The 24,001-nt window shown below is 39.4% G+C and overlaps 1 protein-coding gene across 1 annotated transcript; it reads right to left on the bottom strand.

Moving 5' to 3' along the window:
- Nucleotides 1–1,690: 1,690 nt before the first annotated feature.
- Nucleotides 1,691–22,032, bottom strand: ALG14 (ALG14, UDP-N-acetylglucosaminyltransferase subunit; the record flags this gene model as incomplete). The annotated part of the gene is made up of 3 exons (XM_009864337.1): nt 1,691–2,276; nt 17,388–17,510; nt 21,893–22,032. Coding segments are annotated over 3 exons (494 nt in total), but the record flags the coding sequence as incomplete, so codon positions are not given.
- Between the last annotated feature and the right edge of the window lie 1,969 nt (nt 22,033–24,001).

Below are 24,001 nucleotides of genomic sequence, written 5' to 3'. Positions count from 1 at the left end.
GATGTGCAACGTTCTGCTTTGCTCTGAACAGAAGCAGCACGTGAACTCGGCACTATCTGAGCCTTAGCTGTGTTTATGGACGAGGCGGTCTAGGAGCCTGCCTCGCTGCAGAGCCAGTGGGCTATTCAGGCACGGGATGTGGTGCATGAATGGACGTATTCATTGCCTTTCTCTTCTCATGCTTCTCTATGCCTCGGGGCATTGATTCTGTGCTGTTGGCCCTTACCCAGAGCGGGAGAAGAGGTTGCCTCCATCCTCCTTCCTCTCTACTCCAGTTCCTTCGCAAAGCAAATATTCAAAGCAAGACTCAGCACAGGGGGCACTAAGCTAAAATAAGTTACTACTAGCCATAATAAAGTCCAGTGTATCTCTAATTTACCAGACGGTCTGCAACTTGGTAGAAAGTCTTGATAAGATAGTCCTCGTTCCAGTTCAGGGAAAAAAAAGAAAAAGCCCTTGTACACATCAGATTTACTTCAGCCAGGTCATTTTTGAGGACCTGAGTATGTACAGCCAGAGTCCTGCCCACCTTGTCTTAACCTATTAACTGCTCTTTAATGTCAGACATAATCTAGGTTAAAACCCACAAAAACTCTGTTCTGAACTCACATGTGACCACATCAAGGGACTCTGCTTACGCTGAGGATTATTAAGCTTGTTGGACAGGTTATAACAGCTGGCTTCCCCACAGGGCCTCACAACGGCGTGACAGAAGTTTTCTGCATAACATTTTCTGATGACTTTCTGCATAAAGCTATCTATTCCTCTGCACCCTTGACTTCTAACAGGAGGAACCACCATTTCTGTTCAGCTAAATTCCATCCCCTGTTCTCTACCAGAATAGCTGCTGCAAGGTTTTGACATCTGACACTGAGGAGAAGGCTTCAGAGAATACGTCTCCTCCTGCAGCAGCGCAACGGGTGGCTGTTGGCTTCACCAAAGTCAGGCTGTGCAGTCTGCAGAGCATTTCTACTTTACTTCGAGCATTTTCCTTTGTATATGTTTCTGCAGCCAGACCCATAGCTCTGTGTGTGTACAGATGACAGGTGTGTTTATCTTGCTTTACAGGTAGAACAGCATGTAGAATTATGTTTTGCCAGATGAAGAGAAACATTAAAGTAGACTTTCATATGCTTACCTCCAACAAAATACCTTTTTCCATTACATATTGCACTGCTGAAAGTAAGATGCTCAAAATGAGAAAACAGGATACACAGAAAGTCAAATTCACTGTATCTGGAAAAGAGAGGGAAACTCTGTCCCCTCCTCTATTACTGATAGTAAAATTTTTTTTTTCTATATTATAGAGCCTGATCCGGTTCAATTTTCCTAGACGACAGTTTGCTCTCCATGACCTAAACCTGCTAAGGATTTTTGCCCATAAGCTTTGAAGAAAGTATTTCTTAAATCTGTAAGTACTGTGCCTGTAGCATGACACTTGTCACCCTTTTATTTATCTTAAGAAGTGAGTGACAATTTTCAAAAGGTGCAATACAGATTATAAGAACAGCTTTGAAAAGCCCAGAGGAAAAATGATACTAGTTTAATGCTTTGAGGGTTTTGGAACACTGTGGAGTACACACTGTCATGAAGCCAACTTAATATAACCGTTGCCTTTATACTCTAAGGATTCACAAGGGACTTCACTGCTAGCATACAGGAAATAAAGTCTGTTGTGCTAGAACAAGAGTTTGTTTCTTACAATTTAGAAATCTACACAAAGTTTCCTTACAGGAAATGTTGTGTTCATACAAATTCCCATATTTATTTGTAGACAAAAATTGTCATTCACATAACAGGAAAACTAGACGAAAACAGAGGCAGCATAGACTTGAGGCCATTATGGGCTATTAGTGAACAGACTTATGTGATGGCAATAAATACAACTACACAAAAGTATACTTAAATGTAGAGATACCTTTATTATTGTCTCCTGTTCCTGCCTAATTTCTTATCGGGAATGCTAGAAAATAAATTACTACATGAATGTATTCTTCAATGAGGAGCTTGAAGAGTTTATTTTAGGTAAAGCCTGTCTTCTGTTGTCACACTATTCGACCAAGATACACTGACTTGGGATATCTGTCCTTTAGATCAGGCCATTGAACAAGAAAATAATCTGAAAAGTAGTAAAGAATCTTTCCGGACAGGGATAAAGTTTCCACGCGGCAGATGCTCTCCACATACACAATGATTGCTCTCTTCATTCCTAGAAGCCCAAGAAGAAGAGCAGATAGACAGACAGGAACACATGTTCCTGGTCCATTGCACAGTATCTGAAAGAGATCAAACATTTTACAGAAGTGAAACATGGGTGTTTTCATACAATAAAGAATTAAAAGCATGTATATTCATATAACATTACATTAAAAAAAAACAGTTCCAAAAAATATTTTAAAAAATAGAAGAGGCAAGTGAATATGGAAAAAAAAGAGAGGAAGGGAATAGGGCAAACAAAAGACATTATTTTAAAGTATCTGTCAAAAAAAGATCATATTTCTTTACATGTCAAGAAGGAGGAGTGCTCCGAGGTGACACAATTTTTATGAAGGAAGCAGAATTCCTTGATTCATGAGTATATAACTAAAACAGCTTCCAATCTCAGTCACTGCTTTGTGTTGTATCAATCATAAGATTTGTGCACAGATTAAGGCATAATAAGGCCAAAGAAGTTTAATTAGAATTACTAAACCTGGGATACAGTTATAAATCTCTTGAACTTTGGCTTAAATCAGCAAAACACTTAAGAGTTCAGCAAAACACTTAAGAGTTCAGCAAAAATGTGCTGATGAATTAGGACCTTCATCAGAATCTAACAGTTGATACGCATGACTGGATTTGTTTTTTCTTTTTATAAACACTACTACATAGAAACATGCATACAGAAGGAAGGTGTTTTGGTAAATAACATGCCATGTCCTTGTAGCAGAGGACATTCACTTACAAATGTTAACAGTAAAAGAAAGTGGTCTTTCAATTTTAGACATTGGTAAACTGAAAAATAGATTGCTTTAAAAGGTTTAAACTAGGGTATATTAGGTACTCTACTTGGGTATCAAAATTGATTTCAGGCAAGGAATTTCTTACTAAATTTAACTACTACCATGTAATCAGCACTCTTCCACACAGCTGGCGGGTTATGTGAAAATAAAGAGTTCTTTTATAAAATCATGGCCCTATATCCTAGAAAAATAACTTTTTTGGTTTTTTTTGTTCCAAGTTCACCAGCTTGTGAAAGATGTTATACTGTCGGGGAAAAAAATACCAGAGTTTCTGTTTCAGGGCTGTAGCAATCATCTCAGAATGCTTCCTTCCCTGCTTCGTGGCAAGATCCACTGATAAAGTGGGTAACAGCATCATGCCTCCGATAAAAGCAGCAGCAGTTTTGGTACTACTGAGTTCCAAACTCTCCCACCTATACTCTCCATTGCCTTTAAGATGGCCTCAGAAATCTAGCTTGGGGATGTGATCAACTTTGCATCAACTATGCATGCCAGATTTTTTAAATCAGAGTAATATACTATGGTTTCAAACCTCCTGATGAACCTAATTTCAAGTAAAATCCATGCTGGGACTTTAAAACCTACTCTAAAATCTGCTTGGCAAGCAAGGACATAAACCAACCACATGCTGCCTTACAGCGTTTCAAAGGAAATTTTCCATACCTGTGAACTAAACCTTGCATTTTGCCCTACTTCTTGACAAGCATAATTAATTTGCATTGATGTTGATTGTGCTACTGGTACGTGGCTACTGATATCTAAATTAAGGCATGTTTAGGCATCTCTGTTCATTATAACATCTGTTATGTTAGTGCAAGCATAGGCATAGGAAATAACTTGGAGCTTTCTTCCCATGTTTGCAGGCAAAAGGGACCAGGGTCCCTGCTGCAGAATCTGGTCTGTTTCAAACAAGTGCACAAGAAGCAGCGAAAGAGTCAAAAAAAGTTATTTACTACTTTTTTTTTGTGAGTTGAACATTCAGTCTGACTACTGATTTCCGATTCAAAATTCACATTTAAGTGAACAGATAAAAATGCACTATTGCTGGACAGACTTTCCCTTTCCTTTAGTAGAGCTACCTGGAGCACAAATACTGTTTCATCTTCATTGCTCCTCAAGCCCTTTTTCTGTTGGATTACAGCCCTCTCCCCTGTACTCTCCTCAGTGTCCCTGGTTTTGTGATCTCTGGTACCCACCTCCCTCTGCATGTCTATTCCCCCTCCACCCGCCAGCGTTCAGGACTTGTACTGGCTCTGTGCTCTTTTAGCCTCCATCTACTATGAAAGCTCAACACTGCTGTCCAGAGCAAGGAGAGAGTTGCACATCAGTCCTTTACTTTCTGCAGTCTGACTTTCTGCAGATGTGATTTAGGTCAAGTAGTCATCTTAAAGTTCTCCCCAGCCCAGAAGCTGAGAATTGTAGAAGAGATTTTATAAAAAGATGAATTATTATAATCATAGTCTTTATCAAGCCACTGTGCCATAGACTTCACCCTCCTTCTCCCCTTCATTAAACTTGGCTAGCAGCTCCTGTCTTTTTGGTATGTGGTGTTCTTGTGTCTAGATGGACACGCAAAGGTAAATGCTAGCATGAATTCCATACTAACTGTACTCACAAAAGATCATATAACGAAATAAGTAAATGGGTCTATCTGTGAGTCGATATGTAGCAATGAAGGCCACACTGAGTTGCTGTTATTACTTTGCTGAGATGCAAACAGAAAAGCAATAATCAAAATATGCAGGCTTTGATATGATGCACTCAATTTATACCTTCTACTGACTGTTCATAACTTTTATGTTGCTTCTCAGGTGCCCTTCAGTTCATGGAAAACTACTTGCAAGCAGGAAAGAGAATCAGGAAAATGATGGACTGGATATCTCTAAAAAACCCATGATCTGGTTGTGTGTTTTATGTTCTCCATTCCCCCACACACTGGTTCAAACAAGACAAAGCAGATGTGGCTCTATAGGATCTCTGTATGCAAAATGCCCACAAAATACCCTGACTATAGATGTTCCTATCCTAAAATGCTCAGGTTTAGGAAATGTCCCCTGAAAGACTCTGGTATAAACCTGCTGAAGCCCACAGACAAAACAGATCCCTATCTGAATTTGGGGTTGTGATCTGTAAGTCAGAACTATTAATAGAACTTTCTGATCATTAAAAATTAACCTTCAGTTAACCTTCAGTGCACGTCTAGAGACATGTCGTACCTAGAACTGGGGCAGACGCTCATTTTAGAGTGGCAATTCCCCTCCAAAAATCCAGTCTGATCAGTCCGACTTACTCCCTCTCATGCTGTCAGCAGGATTTTTTAGGAGACCAGTGTTCCTGCTGCTTGGAATCCAACACCCTACGCTCATCAAGAGATACAGAGTAAACTTGTGAGAAAGCAGGTATCCCTGTTACAAAGAAGAGGCACTGTTGTGGTATCTATAAGCCAGAAATGCTGCTGTTCAGCCCCTGCCAGTATACAAACTTGTTGATGGTGGCAAGGAACTGAATCACCCACAGCCTTTCTTAAACATGTAAAAGATCAGCTGTCCTACTAGTGAATTTCAAAACACAGTTCAAAAATAAATTTTGAAGAATGATCAATGTCTTCCACCTTGAAAAGACCAAGGAATTTGTTTTTCCCCTCCGGCAAAGCATGAGTATCTCTCAGGGAATCCAGTGGCAATCATTAGTGTGCTGCGGAGAAGAAGCAGGCATCTATTGGGCAAGAAGGGACTGGGGCCTCTACAAGGTCAACGAGCTATTCAGGGTGTTTCTCAATATCTAGTTACTTTAGCTACAAGGCTGCCTGTAGAATATTTGCATTGCATGTGATATGTCTCTGCAGATCTCTAGTTTATTTGGCTCAACTTCTCTTGGTGAGGCAGCAGAAAGGGGGAAATAAGGTGCCAAACACAAATTTTTTGTCGCCTCTGTGACCTCTTGAGTTGCAACTGCCCAAGGACTTTCTTGGTCACTGAACTATCTGACTTTGCTGCCAACAAGCTGTGAGGGATCGGTCCAGATGCCAGTGCTGCAGGTCTCTAGATGAGATACGTTCACCTCCAACACAAAGAAATGTCCAGCTAATGTTTAATTGGCTCACTGGCTGCCCGATTTCACTGCTAGGCCTATAAACTAAATCCTACATACTAAAATCCCCTATCAATTCAATGTAAACAGATTTTCAAACAGTACAATAAATCAACCTATATATTAATGGAGGTTTAAAAGTAAAGGATCAGAATATAACATTTATACGTTCTAAGTCTAATTTCATATTAATCACTGCCATATAAAAACAGAATAGTTCTTGCCTTTCTGTTTCAGATATTTTCTACAGCTGTTGAAAGAAAACAAGCTAAGCCAGCAGTCTGGCACACTGGGAAAACTGGCACACGGCACCATCGCTGATAAAAGCTGCTTTAGAGTTGGTGAATGCAGCACTGTAGCAGAGTGACATTTACCAGCTAAAACACTGAAAGCATAGCTCACAGCTTCACTGGGATTAAATGTCAGGCCACTGCTTAAAAAAAAAAAAAGACTAAAGCAGAAAGCCTGCAGTTTTTTTCATAAATATGTAAACATATGTTTGTATATCTTTAATGAACAAGTATTTGAGTACTGTTTACGTTTCCAAATTACAACAATCAAAGGTAGGACAACATACACCCCCCTGAGCTCAGCTGAAAGTGGAAAACTAATGCCAGATTTGCTTTGCATAAGAAACTGTCAGCACCTGATGTTTCCTTAATGACTTACACGGTGATTGGTCTTTGCCACCTGGACAAGAGCAGAAAAACTGCCCAGCTGCCTGGGGTTGGGGAGGTTTGTGGTGAGGGAGCACTGGTTGCTGCTGTGGGGTGATACGTGCATATGAGAACTGGGCTGTGCTGCTTGCCAGCTACGGAGCTGCCTCCTGGAATATGCTGAGGACAGCGCTTGTGCCTCCTTAGTCCTGGTAATGTTCTCCACCCCACTGTGCTAAACAACTGAAGAAAAGAATAAGTGAACAGATGGTGATGGCAAAGAACTATTGAAAGAAGCAAAAGCAAGCGATACGAAAGTGACCCAAGTTGGGTTAACTGCATGATCCTTATGTATCTGTGTAAGTAAACAGATACATATTCTTAATAACACAGGAAAAAAACCCCAATAAGGTATCTTCTGTTTCTCAGGAATAGTTGTGGGCCTAAAAGCAGTAATTTATTAATAATTTGGGAGGTTTTTAATATTTTTGCTGGATTGCTAAAACTCAGCTTTTGTTGATAAACACTTCATTTCAATGGCTGTTTAACATTTGAGAACAAAAAGTAACTCTTCATCTTGTTACAATATGAAAGCCAGAAGATAGCTCTGAGGTTTGTTAGAAAAATCAAGAGAATTTGAATAGATGCATATTCCTGATATTTTAAGGAAGGCAAGGAAAAAGGAAAGGGAAAGGGGATTAAAAAAGAAAGCATAGAGGAGAGGAAGTGGGAAACTAGTCTGAATTTCAGTTGAAAAAAAGTACAGAAGAAAAAGGAATTTTAAAGATGACTATACTGCTATACTTTCATGGAAGGGACTTCAGAAAAAGCTGGCCCGTTTGCAAATAAGGCTTCATTTAAAAACAAAAAATCCTGAAACAAATCTCTTAATTCCTCTGTCAAGAAAAACAAGGAGCATAAATCAATCTCACCCAGCTCTCATGAACACCTTGGAACACCCACAGATCTGACAACACTCTTCAGCCAAAGATATTTTCAGGAGAAAGCTCCTTGATTTGGATGATTTTTGACAAGTTTTCATCTTGCTTGGCAAATTGAGTTCTAGTTTTGGAATCAGTTTTCAAAGGTCAGCAATGAGAAAGCAGTTAAATTTTGTACTACATATTTTTATTTTCATTGCATGTTCTTAGTTGATGATAGATGCCCAAATGTTATGTTGTTGGTAGCTGGACTTACATAACAAAACAAAAGTACCATAGCGAGCTACAATACCTTAAAAAAATCAACTTTAAGAAATTCTAGAAACAATGGTAGACAAAGATAATAAACCTTTGTGAAAGGTAGCTGAAATAACAATAAACACAATTCAATGATATACAAATGCAGAAAACTAAGAGGGGGCAGAAGACCCTGTAATGACACAAAGAAAGCCCCCTTGTGAAACTACAAATGTCACAGTATGATAACCTAAAGGATCTTTCAGAAACAAGGGAAATGGAGCAGAGAATCTTTCCAGTGACAGGGAAACTGAACAGTCACATTTAGTGAAAGCTGAGTAGAAGTCCTTGAGCACTGAAAGAAGTGGGAAAAAAATCCCCTCAAACCCCAAGCTATAATAACATACTCATTTATATGCCAGGGCTAGTTCTGGACTTGTGTATTCATCAGGTAGGAGCCTAAGGGTTTTGATGTTTTGAGAGTTTATTACCTTCTGTGACTTCAGAGTGGAATAACAAATGTTTTTGTTTGTGTGTGTTGTGTTTTGTTGTGCTGGGCGAGGTTGTTTCTGTGGCACAAGAAGAGAGAACCTGCAATGAGTTCATTTGTATTCTGCTATGTAAATTACAGCATCTCATGGGCTCACCAGCCTTTGCTGGGTTTAGCAGTATTATCTTACTGTTTTGAAAACTTCACACCAATGCTCTGTAAGGTGAAATATCCAGATGAATGTATTTTTTTGCCCCTTCACCTACAGAAGTACTGAGTGCTACCCACAAAGGCAGCTGTAATCTGTCTTCTCAGTCTCAGCTGCTCCCATTTCTTGCCCCGTGAGTCCCGAGTACCGGGTTTTGCTGACTGCTCAGTGTATCGGGAACAGCCCCCGAGTGGGTGAGAAACACAGCTGCAAGCGTTACAGCCCTGCAGTTGTGGGACCTGCTTTCTTAACTCTGGAGACGCTCTAACTGTAAAACTAAACTAACAGAAGCATCAGTGAACAAATAACTCAAATTTTTATTTGTAACTACGAGCTCAGAATCAAGATGTAAGCCTGGAGAGTCAAGAAACACACAGCTCTGCTGTGGACTCAACATAGGATTTGGGGTACAGCATTTACTTTCTCTCACATCAGTATTTTTTACTTCAAGACCAGGAAAGCAATAATTTACTCCTCCGAGAAGATGCATCCAAGTTCCTGCATATCAGTGAAGATCTCCAGATAGTGAGGGTATTGATTTTACTAGCATGTGTTTTTATTCATCAGCATATTCTGAGAATAAGACAGAATGTATGTGCCATTTTCTTTTAAATAAACTATTTGTTTTAATAGGCTCATAGGTAGCAGGCCATACCTATTAAGAATCACTTTCAGCTAGTGAGTATGGCAACTTAGGCCTAGATGGCAGAGGAAAAATTCATACATTTTTTCAAAAATTAGTTACTCCAAAGGTTGCAAGAGATACATTGTTTGCCTACACAGAGATAATGTAGTTATGATAGAAATATGATCTCTTCTAGGGAATATAAATTTATCTGGTAATTAGAAAAACATGAGAAATCTGGGGATTTAAGACAGAAAGGGATTTCTGCTTAGCTGAAATACTTAAATATGTAGGAAGGAGTGTTCTTGTTCAAGCTTTTGCTAGTCTAGCTCTTTAGCACGTCTGAAAATTCAGGTTTTGAACTTTGAGGAAAACTAGCTTAGAATTGTAAATGTTTTCTTAAGGTTTAAACAAAAAAAGCAGGAATCTTTTCAAACAATTCCTCATTGTTGCTATTGGTGGGAAGAAAGAAGAATTTCAGGTTCTGTTTGAAGGTCATTAAACTACCTACTGGCTCACTCTTTTTGACGAGCAAAGATCTTATCCAGTTCACTTCCCTTTGCAAACCTGTACCTAAAACCACCTAAAACTTCAAACCCTTTGGAAGTACCTGTGGAATTCAGTCTAGGACAAAAAAAAAAAAGCTAGATGTGTACTACTATGTAAATTGGGTAATTAAGATAGAATTGAATTATACCTGGGTACACTTTTATCCTCTACTGTCTAAATCACTTGAGTCATCAGGGGTTCAAAAAGATAGTAAAAACGTCCGATAGCATCAGCTTGTGTTCGGCCTGGTCAGCAGTTACAGCTTGTAGTGCTGCCATGAAATCCTTTCTAGTCCATTGCTGTGTATCTCGTTGCTACAGTTCCTGTTGTTATTGTAATACAATAGACACAGTAGGTAAGGTGTTCCTCAAAACAAGCAGAGATACGTGTGGTTCTACAGGCCGACCATCTAACCAGGATAAGTAAGATCAGTGAATGCCAGAATGGGGAACAGAGAAGTGGAAGAGTAAGAACTTAAATTAGCACACCATGAAGCTGGGTTTCTAATGTGCACAACTTTTATTCTGAGTATTATTTTCATCATAGAATGAAATACATTGGAAAGCACCACCAACTCCCTCCTTTCCCCACCTCTCATACTATAAAAGCTTGGGGAGGTGGAAACAAAAATCCTGCCTAGTGGATTTATCTATTGGGGAAAAGGACAGCTTCCACAAAACCACTAGAAACTAAATATAACAACCAGATTTAATTGTAGTAACACCAGGCATTGTCACTTCTGCCTTAGAGGTACTTAGTGGCCTGACCAAGAGTTACCAGCCCAGTATCCTCAGGGGCAAGAGACAAGGGAAGAGGCCCGGATGATGTGATTTGGATCAGCATCCACATGGAGAGTAGAGGGGGAAGCTCTTAGTTTCTGCATCTTGGGGAGTTCAGGAGTTTAGCTATGCATGTGGCTTTCTGACACTGTAAAGACCGAGAAACAGCTCTGAGCTATTTATGCCTAGGGGCTTCACTGATCAAAAGAAAGCTAACTGGGGTCATTAGAAGCCTCAGAAGTTAGGTAACAGCTTAGGGAAGAAAGTTTGAGAATCTAGATTTGGATATATAAAGAAACACACAGGCTTGACTTTTTATTTTTCTTTGATGAAGCTAACCTTAGGCACCCTATGTAACTGTTCCTGTATTTCAGATGAAAGGTGGCAGGTGGGTCATTTGGATTAAAAATTCTTTGGAGTGGTAGTTTCCATCATACATATGATGCTTCTCCAGCAGAATGGGATATGTGAGCTCAGTGTACTCCCGAGCCCATGTGAAATGAGAAATATAGAGCCAATCAATTGAAAATAATAAAAAATGACAGATGTCAAAGTGGTACTAATGCTCAAGTCTGTGGGAATGTTAGTGCTGTTTATTGAAACATCAAATTAATACCCAAACTGTCAGTGGGACCAACCAAACGTCACGATCTCTGCGAGAAGCTTATGTCACAAAATAGTAGCACCAGCGAGACTTGTGAGAAACTGTGGGAGATGGATAGAAGGCTGGTTAAAAAAGAACAAGTTTACCAAGGCAGATGCAGGCTGGAGAATAAACTAACTCCCTACCTACATCACCATGGAGTGGGTATATAGTTTATTGCTGCTGATAAATTAGTAAGAAGTAAAGAAAATTTGACTTTGTGTGAATAAAAAAGTTGGTCATAAAACAATCCAGTAAAAGGCTTTTGCTGAGTGAATGAAATGGTAGTTACTGAACTACATCTGTAGCTACAGTCACTGAGTACTTGCTCCCTTTTAGGGAGCTGTTGTTTTGTCACCTTGGCTGAGTCTGAACCTGACTGAAGTCTCCTGACCAGAGTGCCATGAGAAATACTACCTAACATTTTAGACCCAATTTAAAATAAGGGCTTGTCTCATCTCCTGGCATCCTTTTAGTAGGAGCAGGCTACGTATTATGGTACTTATTATATAAGAGCCTGCTTGAACTCAAAGGGAAAGAAATTAAATCTGAAGACTGTTAAATATAATCGTACGTATTCCTAATAGTGGCCTAAAATGAGCCTTTAATTGCAAATCTCCATGTGTCTTTCACTAGTGAAGCACTCATTTAACTAGAACTTGAAAGCGGTATTTTAAGTTAGAAAAAACTGGTATTTTGTATGTGTATAAACATCATTGAGGGTACTGCCTAATCACTGCAGCTGGTATAGTAAGAATCTGCATCAAATACCTGCCTGAAATGTCTTCACAGTGCAACACCTAGAGGTGTTAGCAATCCATGTCTGCATACCAGTGGCCTGGTTCATTGGCAAGACTGTTTACTTGAAATCATGCTTTATAACATACTTTGTAACATACCTGGATGTGTGACCAGGGTGTTTATTAGGTTCATAACAACCCTGATAGCTGATGAGTTAAGACTGATGAGTCTTTAGTTTAAACTGCTCAAATCTAAGCTAAGATCTCAGTTAATCCTTACTTCTATCTTCGCTCTGAAATGTAGTGTTGTGTCTATAGGTATGTCTAAGTGGCAGTCACATAAAGAACAGAGCTACAACTTAGTTCTAAACTGATTTGAACAGCTTTAGATGTTTATCTGCGCTCAGCAGAAGGAAATTCTACACTGTGGCTGCAGGGTAACTGTACACAGCACACAACGTATAGGAGGGGTGACTATTTTCATTAACACTGAGAAGTTAAACACAAAGTTGTTTTCTTTTTAGACTATATGAATTGTATCACTGAAGGTCTTACCCTGACGTTCTTACCCCTGCTTATTTTGTCTCTTTTGATCCTAGAAGAACAACAGTAGATCAGACATACTGTTAGTCTGTTCCAAAAGAATTATAAATGGTTGGGAAAGATTCAGCATACAAAAGAGTGCACCAAATAGTCATAATACTGCATCATACAAAGTTCACTTGTTATGAAGTGAATAGAGAAAAAATGCCACCACCCAGACTTTGTAGCTTTCCACAAAATTCTAATAAGAACCATGATATAAGGGACAATAACTTACTATTTGTCATTCTAATTTGTTCAAGTGCTATGAACTTACGACATTTTGGGCAAGGCACAAAGAATGGAAAATCTTAGCTAGACAAAATAATGATCTCCTTTCATGTAGTTTATGTGTGAACACTTCTGTAAAAACTCTAGAAGCTTGCTGGAGTGAATTCAGCCAGTCAGAGGACCAGGCATGTGTGATGAGATGTGCAGCCATAAAAGAACAAGTAGACTGCTAGAAGCACAATCAGCTGTGCAGGTTTCAGACCTCTAGAGAAAGAAGTTTAAAAAGGAGAGACTCACTCAGCTGACAGCTGGTGAGGAGGGAGATGGCAGAGCTTGTTGTACTTGTTGTGCAAATATAAACTTCTTACTACAGATTTCCCACAGGAAGGAGGCCCTAATGTGGAAGGATGGCCTTCTCCGCCTGATTTAACACAGGTTTTTCCAAACAGTAGCGATCTGAAAATACTTGCTTACGTCAGGCTCTGTAGAGCACTGAAATGGTAGGAACTGCTGAGAAGTGTCCCCAGAAAAGCAGAAAAAGTTTGGTCCTATGTGTCCGGGATGCAAGATCTAATGAATGGAGCTTTACACAACACTTCTGCACAATTCTAGGTGAAACTTAATTACACTAAAAGACAGTAAATCACTGACCCATTTACCTAGCCCATCGATGACTGAAAACAAGGACTGGATGTAATCTCTGCACAGCTTTCTGCTGTGTGGTGTATGCATATCCTTTGTGTTCAGTTTGAACTTCAGATACGGCAGAATGACTGAAATAATCGTGACCCACCCAAACAGCTAGATCACCTGAAGACATGGCTTCAGAGTTGGGCAAATCAGCCCAGAGATGAGGACAACAGCTTTGTAAGCAGCAAGGGAACTGAAGACTGGCTTCCTCTGAATTTGTACTTACTGACTGAATTGAAGCATATTATAAGAAGGCTGTAATGCTACTTTGGTCCTTCTTGGATATCAAAGAATCTATGCAAGATTTGCTCATTTCCTCTGTCTTTGGAAAAAATCTCTGTGCAGTTTGTCTGATTTTCTGTAACTAAGAAGGATTGCATCTTTCTCTAGATAGAAGATCTTCTAACGTCTTATTCCAGTTTTACACTTTTCAGCCTTTCTCTCAATGAAGGCACTAAAAGTCCCTCTTCTCTTACCAGCTGCCATTTTCATGGTAGGAATTTGCGGTCTTTGAGGCTATGACTGCATGTTAAATCTGGCTGCGACTAATGAATGGTTGTAAAAGCTCTTCTAGGGGAAGGAAGATGTAGGCAGTGTGCTGGCACAAGCCTTGCCTTCCTGGAATGTCAGGCCTCTGCATAGGACTCCTATTTAAGGTTGACATGTCATAAAAACCGTCCAGTGCACATGTGCCTGCAAAACACCAGCACCTATATTTCTATAATTCTCAGCTATAGGAACACAAGCTTGTCATCACTTCTGACATCTTAATTTTGTTACTTTGTTTAATATCTCTAGAGGGACTTAAGTTTGCAGAGTGCAGATGTTCATAATTCAGAAATGGGCCCTTCGAAGATGATCTCAAACTGAACAACTAAGCTAACTTTTACATTTCTTAAACTCTGTGTGGGCCAACTTCAAGTGTGGGTCATGTTCTGCAAGACAGCAAAGGTCTCCTGGAAGTTGTTCAGTTCTTTCTGAACTCACTGTCCTGAAGATGGGTTAGATGGGAACGGTTTTCTCATGCAAAGTAAACTAAGAAGCTTTGCCAGAGGATCAGTGTGAGTTACAAAGGGGACACAGTGCTCACCTAAATAAGCACATACAGAATCACAGAATGGCCTGAACTGGAAGGGACCTTAGAGATCATTTTAATCCAGCCTCCCTGCTGCCAGGGACACCACCTCTTGACTAGATCAGACAACACATGGGGACTGAACAGGAATTGAACCTGCGACCTTAGCGTTGTTAGCGCTACGATCTACTGACTGAGCTAACCGGCCCCCTAATATAAAGTAACTCCTATGCAGCCAGGTTTACTCTCTCTCCTTTACAGCTATTTCGGCTCCACAGGTATGTTAGTTATGCCAACTGAAGTTTATCTGCTCCAAATCTTGCCTTTGTGCATGTAATGGTTTCAGGCTCCCTTTGCAGTATTTCTCTTGTCCTGCATTCCCTGAAAACTGCAACATTTCTACTTCTCTCTAGTTTTTGGGTGTCTGGAGAAGATTTCAGTCATCCCTTCAAACATACACACATTTCTGCCAAGCCTAAAAGAGAGTGTAAGGATTTGAGGATCACTCATACGTACAAATGACTTAAAAGCAATTCCAAGTTGTCCTTCCCTCCTGCAGTTAAACAAAAACAGTTGCCTAGACTGAAAATGTACAGTACTTGTAAGCTCTACTGTTTAAAATATGAAGCTCTCAGCATGGTGTTACACTGTGCCTGTTTCTAAACTTGGGTGTTGATTTCCATGCCAAAAGTTATAGATGAGTCCTGTAAATGCCAGCATTTGTTCCACCCTTTCTAGCTGTTTAAACTAGTAAGCATTATGTTTTGCCAAGAGCAGGGGGAGTTGCAATTCACTATGAATATTTTCTGCTAAAGGCAATTAAATATTACCAGTTGTTTTGTATACAGGCATTTTAATCTCTGCTTTAAGCATTTTAAAATCTTTACAGCCCCCTGACTACTTATATTGTACAGAATTCTTAAACTAAAGCATGCATAAGCAGTAGTATGCAAGCAGTTTTTGGGTAGTATAAGATTCAGCATAATGCCAGAGATGCTTCTGCCAGTGGCAGTACCAGCTACTATTGTGGGCGATGATGGTATGTACCTGGCAAAAAAAAATTCCCTCTCCTCCAGCCCTTTTCTAATTATGGGTAAGGACTCTTTGGATAGCATTTTGAGTCAGTCGTTCCCTTAAACACTACAAAGGGCTTAAGGGCATTGCTAAAATGTATCCTTAATTTAACAAGGGCTACTGTTTTTCAAACGCTCAGGCTTTTTGCAAGTTTGTCACAGTTTATCAACTCCAACACAATTTGTAATAATTACAAGTGTAAATCTCAGCATGACTTTAAATTTCTCTTGTAAACAGAGAAACCACTGAATTAGATTAGTAACTTCCTACTCTTCCCCTTTGATGTGTCCTGTTGACGCTTTTGGCAATATATTAAGCTATGCATTGAGATTTTTCTGCTCAATTTCTTTTGCCATAATAAGTTAAAAAAAATATACACTTCAACCTGAAACCGGTGGTGTAGCAGCCATTCCTAAATGTTTTGTTACTCACGTTTGCTCAGATGTCTGTTTCATGTACATGACCCTCTGCTGTTTCCCCCCACCAAATCAAAATCACTGTAAAAAGAATAGTATGTCAGCTCCTCCTCCCTCACAACGTTATCTCCGGTTTTCACAACAGGCTTGAAAAACAAGAACTGCAAAAAGTTACTTCTGTTGTTCTGCAAACTAAATTGCTTTGGAAACTCCAGCAAGCAAGAAGCTTTTGATCTCATAGGAACAGACCAGTACTACTGAGCCAATGAGATCATATAATTCACAGCAACTTCTCTAAGCATTCAAAATATCACATATATATATGAGCCTTTTTAGAATTAGTCATACAGTCCACAGTCAGAGCTAAAAAAAGTGGGTGTCTATATGCTGCTAGGGAATTATGAAAAATATCTTGTAACTGCACAAGTTCCTACAGGTTTTATTAAAATATTTTAAAATCAATAAATTATTAGTTGTAAATTCTGCTGAAATAATGCTTTTTAAAAAAACCTCAAGTTTTTAAAAACTGACTCCTTAAGATGCCAACAACTCTAGCAAAAAGCCAGCTTTAACCAAAATTTCTGTTAAAGAATTCTAGGGGTTAAACCTAGGAGTCCAGTGCACTACCTTTTGAGTCCTGCATTAATACAAAACTTTACTGATTAAATCTCTACTTTAGTTCTGTAATCTGACAATCAGAATGCCTCTGACTTGATCATGCGGAATCTTTTAAAATAAATATTGTAATTAGCATGACAGTGCAGTTTTGAGGACAGCTGGAAAAAGTTACTGAAATGCTGAGGAGCTGCCACTTCAGCAGTGATCTTTTTTGTCATTAGATGAGATAATTAATGTCAGCCAGCCAAAGACAAAATAAGAATGTAGCTGAAAAGTCCGTGTAAGCACAAGAACTGAATTTGTATGTACTTCTGCTGGTCTGAACCTGCCCGTTCCAGACTGGTCATACCATTTCAGGAGCAAGACCAGCGAATGGGATAACCAGGCTTTCAGGCACGGTTTGTGCTGTTGCAATCCTGGAGAGATATTATCAAGAACATGCAACCCTGTTTGTGCTGGCTCTGCCAGCATTAACAAGGAAGTGACACACTTCCCGATGTTACCTGCAAGCTTGGAGAGGGGAAACTGGTATTTGCTACTCTAATTCACCAGCAGTGGAACCCGTTCTCTTCCTTGGTGTACTGCTGCTGTATCTCTTTCAGCTTTAATCTCACATTCAAAAATACTTTTCTGCAAATCTAAGCATTTGTATGAGACACAATCTGAAAGGTCTTGACATTCCAAATGATTTTATGATGCAGATTAGCAAGTTCTCAATAAGTTAAAATTTACTTTACGTACCAAATCTGGTTTCCGTCTGTAGATCAAACAAAGAGAGTGAAGTATGGAGTACAGGGTTGTTACCACAGAGGAGATCCAAGATTGTCTAACCTCACGGCTTCTGGGAATGCAATCAAGGGTGAACTGGAAGAGAGCATGATAAGCTGAAGTGTTATTTTTCTAAGAATGCTGTTGCTCCTTCTATAGTTATTTGATCTGGTTTTGCCAACTTTTTTTTTTAAACCTGGTTTAGAAATGTTTGGATATGAAATCTTTTCTTAGATGCTTTCTTCAATGTTGTGCTTAGCGCTCCTGACAATAAAGTAAAATTAAATACTAGAACTATATATCTCTTTCTAAAATCTCTTCTAAAATCGCTTTACTTTAAAACCGTCTTAACTTAAACAGAGCAGCTTCACCAGCAGTATGTTAACATAGTGCCCCACCTGGTGGTCACCGAGACACAAGTCTAGGTCTGCTAAGATACAATCCAAAGGCGTGACTCCCTTCTGTCTCTTGCCTGTTTAAGTTCTTCGTGGATTTTCCACTGCAGAAAATGTAACAACTTTTTTCATTTAGTCCGGTGCACGCTGTTGAAAATGTCACAGCAAATAGCCCTCTCTTTTAAACAAGGACTTGGTGAGTATTCAAAAGATGCAAGATGCATGTTTAAAATGCAAAATATTTGCATAAAGAAGCATAATTAAATAAAAAAAATTTAAGAAATAATTTTCTTTGTTCTCTTCCTAGGAAAAACTAGACACTATTCACTGTGTCTGAAAGGCATGAAGTTAACAAGATGGCTGTTTTCTTTTTGCCCTGGAACACCAGTTAGGCTTCGAGTACTCTTCGCAGGTGGCTTTTACCTGGACACAGAGGAACTACACCTAAGAACTACTGCTATGTCAGAGGCACTTCTGATGCCAATGGAATTCGTGGCTGTTTAAATGAAAAACAAATATAGTGACTGCAATGAACTGTTCATGGGTGTTGACTTATTTAGATCAGGACAATGGTCACTATCTTGCTTCATACAGGACATCCAATCACAACACTCCTGTTGGGAGTGAGAGACTCTAAATATCACTATAAATACTGAAAAATTCCCAGTTACTTCAAATACACCATTGCTAATTGTCATATCTTAGCCCTGGCAAATTGTGCCCAGGAATGATGATACTACCAACTGCTGTACAGTAAATACAAACTACATATCAGTCTTGAGTAGCAACAACTAGCTTTTTTTTTTAATATATAAGGTGAAAAGAACAAAAAAAAAAGGAAAAAAACCCCAACACTTGTAAATTCAGACCGCTAAGTTAAATTTGTTGACTGAAATTATCCTGTTTTGTTGAGATAAGATTCTTTAATTGCTGTGGTACTGGCAGGCATTAACAGACGTTACAAACCAGTTGTTTTATGTTTTAATTGCAGGTGTTGAAACTCTGATTGCATTAGTCTGACAACAGATTACAGAAAAACAAACATGCCTCCTGCTCCCCATTTAACAGGATGCTGCTTATCACTGCCTCTCTGTTTCTTAAAGCTCTGGAAGAGTTTGGGTGATGAAAAGAAATGCTGTAAGGGGAGTTTAGACCCTCGCATACTATTCAGTCCTGCAAGAAGTACATGTATAAGTAAGTTTTAGGCAGATCAGATTTCAGTGTAACTCTTCAGATGCACCCTCCACTGTAAGAATGGTGTTAAACAGTATTTGCCCATAAAAGGTATGTGATTTTCCTCATCATAAACAAACCAAAACAGTTTCAGCAAGAGTTGGCAGGGACCCCTAACAGTATCAAAGTAGAAATTTACTTGTAGAATTCAAGTGAAGATCAAGTAGATTTTATGTATACCCTTCAAAAAACATGCTTGAAACTTTGCGCATGTGTATATGTCATGTTAGAACTTCAGCCCTCATACCAATCAACTCTTAAATACTAAAAATAAAACTGGATGGTTTTGCTTTCATTTGTTTGTTGAAAAGCTGCTGCCAGGTGCTTCTGCAATTGCAGCCTCTCATCCAGTGAAGTAACATTAGGATTCCAGACAAAGGTACCTCCTGCATCGTTTGTCGGAAGACTGCATAGTATGTCTCCTACTAGAAACAAGTCATTCCCCTATCTTCTATGGTGTCATATAGTTGCATTTATTTTTCCTTCAGAAAGCTTTTTGTTATTTGAAGACAAATGCTTCCAACTGGCAATTCTATAATGGTCGACTGGATGTTGCAATTTCAAAACCAGTGACATAGTCCTTTACTTAGTTAATGTTGTTGTTTTGCAAGCATGCAAAGAAAAGTAGGTGGAAAATTGCCACTGCTGTGAATTATAATATGCTCAACTGAATACACTGTAATGCTTGTGAAGAAATTTGGTTTACTCCTGCTGAGAAACAAGATTTCTTAGTATGATATTTCTCACGGAACAAAAAATGGAAAAGAATGTGCAATCAGATGAGCATTATGTAAAGATTAGTTAATCTGGCTGCTTATCTCAGACATGACAAATAAGGATATAAAATTCAGTGTGGAATTCATGTTTTTCAGTCAACAAGTCCAAGTTGTTGGTAGGAGCCGAAGCAGGTTCTCTACACCAAGCACAGAAGGTTCCCTGAGTAACAGCTCTGGGGACATCCACGTGGAATAGTTGTGGTTATAGGCTGGCGGGCATCAGAGAACAAAGAGGCAAGTGGTAGCAGAACCAGAGAATTTTCATAGGAGGCATTTCAGAATTTTTTTTTTTCTTAAAGAGTGAGTAGAGGTGCAGCATTTTGCTCCTTGCTTACAAGATGCTCATTCTGGCTTTCTTTCCTTCTCCAGAAATATTGTATCTTTTAAAACCAGGCTAGAGCACAGATCAAATCCAGAAGTCGCTTATATTTGTGGGTTTTTTACATTTTGTTGAATGTGTACACTGATTTTTCTCTCAGGTCATTATTGCAATCTGTCTTCTGTCCAGGTCTTAGTTCTGGAAAAATTTACTTCCTTGACAAGATGAGGAAGGGAATGACAATGGCTTGAAGCACTCAGACTTTTCTCTTTAATTTACTGAAATCTGCAAGAGGCTACTAGCACTTGATTTTCAAGTGCTTGATGATCTCCAGCATCTCCAGAGCCAAAACACATACTCCTTGAAAGCACACTCTGAAAGCTAGCATTTATATGTTACAGGTACATGACCTTTACTTTACAAAATTTATCTTCCATTTTCACTCTAAATATTCTTACTCAGAGGAGAAAGAATGGCCAAAGGAAAATGAGCATCTGTTATCCAGACGGCAAACTCAGATGCAGCCAAAAATTCTCCTCTGGCCTTCAGTGCTGAAGGAGAATATAACTACATGATCTGTTAGTAGTCGGAGGGGGTACGAAAGGGAAGCTGCTTAGCAAAACTAAGTTAACTAGTGGAAAACTGCATAATCTGCATAACACTCAAAACACATTTTAAGGAAATTTTCAGAAAAGTGAGTGTGACTGTGTGAACGACTAATTACCAAAAAAGTTTTCTCTGAACAAGAAATACCTCCAGTTGCTTCATTGGACTTTCGTCCCCGATGCATGAGAGAAGAGGCTGCCAAAGTCATCCCCACTTGATTCAGCAGTTTGTGGTTGGCAAAGAGTCTTCATCTTCCAAGGTTAATGTGGGGTAACCACTAATGACATTCCTAAGTGAGCCTGTTTGCTCACCTTAGCAGCAGTTGCTTTACATTAATAGGGTTTACTCTGAAAATACATCAAGTATACTTTAAAAGGGTTTATTCTGAAAATATACTGGGTGTATTTTTGAGGTACTGAGTCCTAGAGTCCTATAACCTACTGTCCCACCAGTGCTGCTGAAGACAATGGAAATATCGCAAGTGCAGCATATGAAATTAATACTACATAAATAATTAATTTACCGTGTGTTATACTATTTCTTCAAAAGGACCAAGATTTTTGTAGTCAAAACATTCATTTCTATTGCACTTATTCCAATTTCTGAATTTAAATATCTATTCACTGGACATCATATCACACTAAGCCAGCAGAGTCATATTGCTGTCTGTTAATCAAATAGCAAAATAATTCAGAGGAAGTAAACATTTGCTAAAAAGATAAACAAGATACGTCCATGATTTTTCCATTATTTTTAGGTGTTCAGCATTTGTAGAGGTCATCAGCCAAAAAACTATCCGACATTAAGAGGTACTGCATACTTTTTAAACATGTGTAAGTAATTATTAATTTTAAGATCCAGCCAAAATACAGTCTACAAACATACAAACCCAGGACAATTTCAATTAAGGTTTTCTTGGATAAAACAGTTTTAGATAATTTCTTTTAAAAAATGTATTTTTCAGGAAAATGCCATGAACAAAAAAAAGAGAAAAAAATCCCACCATGTTTCTGGCCAGTATTTTTATAGCTACTAATAACACCTACAATGTCAAAAGCACCTGCTATCTTAAAAATATCCCAAATTGCCTTGAATTAGGATGTCATGCTAAGATAATTTTATCTTACAAGAGCATATTTAACAAGTTACCTGGGAATCAGCCCTTTTTTCTTCAAAAGATCGTATTTTAGCTTCACTCATTTTATCAGAGTGTGCAAAAACATAATGTCTAGGAGAGTACGACTCTGACAAACAGCTAAGTAACCTCAGGATTTCTGTTGTGTGCCCACCTGTAAAAACAAAGTAAACTGCAATTAGTAGGTGAAAAATTTTGTAGCTTTCAAGTTCTTCAGCTGAATCAGTCACTTTTCCTTTAAAAACTTAGTAGTACTACTATCAATGACATTCTTCTGAGAGTAGAAGATTCAATTAATGGATGGTTGAGACTGTTTAAGTAATGTGAAGACAGTTCAGCTCCCACTGAAGCTATACTGATGGAAGTTTTTTCAGTTAAACAGGATTAAATCAGGATCACACAGAAGTGTTTCATGTCCTGCACGTGATGCAAAACAACTGGGCCAAGAGCTGTACTCAAAAGCTGCACTATGGTGTAATGGTCAGAAGTGAAGCTGGAGAGGCTCTGGCTCAGACCTATGCGGTGGAAGGGACCTCCCGCTGACCCTGCCCAGGGCGCAGAACTACGACCTGCAAGAAGCAAGTTCAGGATCTCATGATACTGAAGTCAGGCAGGCTGCAATTTCACTCTGCAGCTACGCCAGTGTAAAAGCTGAGTGCTGACAGGTAACACTGCAGCTCCAGCCAAGTGCTTTAACCACTGCCCTTCAATGGGTGGTGCCGACCTTGAACTGCAAGGTTGCTGTGTTCAGGTAACTAAATTGGCACTGAACTGGAGAAAAGGGGAGGGTGTGCTTATTGTGTTTCTTGGGAGGAGGGTTCTTTTCGTTTTGTGGTTTTGGTCAGTTGAGTTTCCTGAGCCAGAGTTCCAGGAATACCTGTAACAGTGGAAGAAGGGAGCAGGAAGACTGTGTGTATAGGTAAAGTGGAGCCAGCTCACCGCACATCTGTTGGGCTGGACTGGCTTAACATCAAACTGCTCCACTAAGTATGTGCGTAAGTGTTCACTGCACGTGTTACTTCTCGTTCTGGCAGAAGCTGCAGACCAAAACGGTAAACTGAACATATTGCTACTACCTTCTGGTGTCCAGTGTCATTAGCCTCCCAAGAGACCTTTGCTGTACAAGTGAAGCGCTTTTAGCTGGCACACAAGGGACAAGCAGCCAGCGCTCTGCTGCTCTGTTAGACACAAGAGTTTCCCACCTTTCCAGAGAATTTCATGCAGTATTTTTCAAATATATTTGGAAGGGTTTTCTCAGAAGAGATAGTTTATTAAAGCTTTCACAAATTTTAATGCAATCATCTGAGTATTCACAGAAGAGCAGGAGACTCCTACTTCAAAAAAATCTTGAAAAATAGGCTTGAACATTGTATGAAACTTAAGTGATTTACAAATTATTTCACTGGTACGTTATGTACACTGAATGCGCTTTTTAATATGTACAAGAGAGATTCCAAAGGACCAAAAGTAAGCAAGCACTTTTCCAGCCCCAGTGATGACGTGAAAAATTATAAAGCTGCCAGTCAAACTCAGGCTGCAGGAAGATGCTATCATTATTACTCCATTAGTCAGTGTGCAAAATCCACAGGGATACCGAACTGATGAAATCAAGGCTTGCCTGGGTTTGTCAACTGCAAATTTTCAAGGTAGGCTAATTTCGGGGGTAAATTAATTGCCATATAACTTTGGGAGGTAACAAGGAGTAGCAAATGTGTATGTGTGCCCATAGCGTGGGGTGACACACTTGGACACCAGCACTGCCTCTCACAGACCCACGTCAGACTCCCTTGTAAACCACAGACACGTGGTTTGGCTGTAATTATTACAAAACGTCGCGTACGTAAGGGGTGTATGCATCTCTGGAAAGCCGTGCCCTGAATCGTCTTTAATAATTTTCTGTCTGAAGGCCAAGCAGCTGCACAGCTCTACCCTGCGCCGGTTTTAGTCAGTACATCTGCTGACGACTTTGGAGAAACGCGTGTGCCCCCTGAAGGAAGGCTTTAGAAACCAAACTGAGAATGCCCTAAATAAGCGTGAAGCTTAACGATTACTCAAAAAAAAAAACCTTAAAAAAAATCCCCAGACACGGGCAGTGGCCTGGAAGGCGTCCAGCCCGGCCGGGT

The sequence above is a fragment of the Apaloderma vittatum genome, unplaced genomic scaffold, assembly GCF_000703405.1.
Source record: "Apaloderma vittatum isolate BGI_N311 unplaced genomic scaffold, ASM70340v1 scaffold43862, whole genome shotgun sequence".
Lineage (NCBI taxonomy): Eukaryota > Metazoa > Chordata > Aves > Trogoniformes > Trogonidae > Apaloderma > Apaloderma vittatum.
Note: the sequence above shows the minus strand (reverse complement) of the source record. Positions and strands in the feature narration are given on the sequence as shown.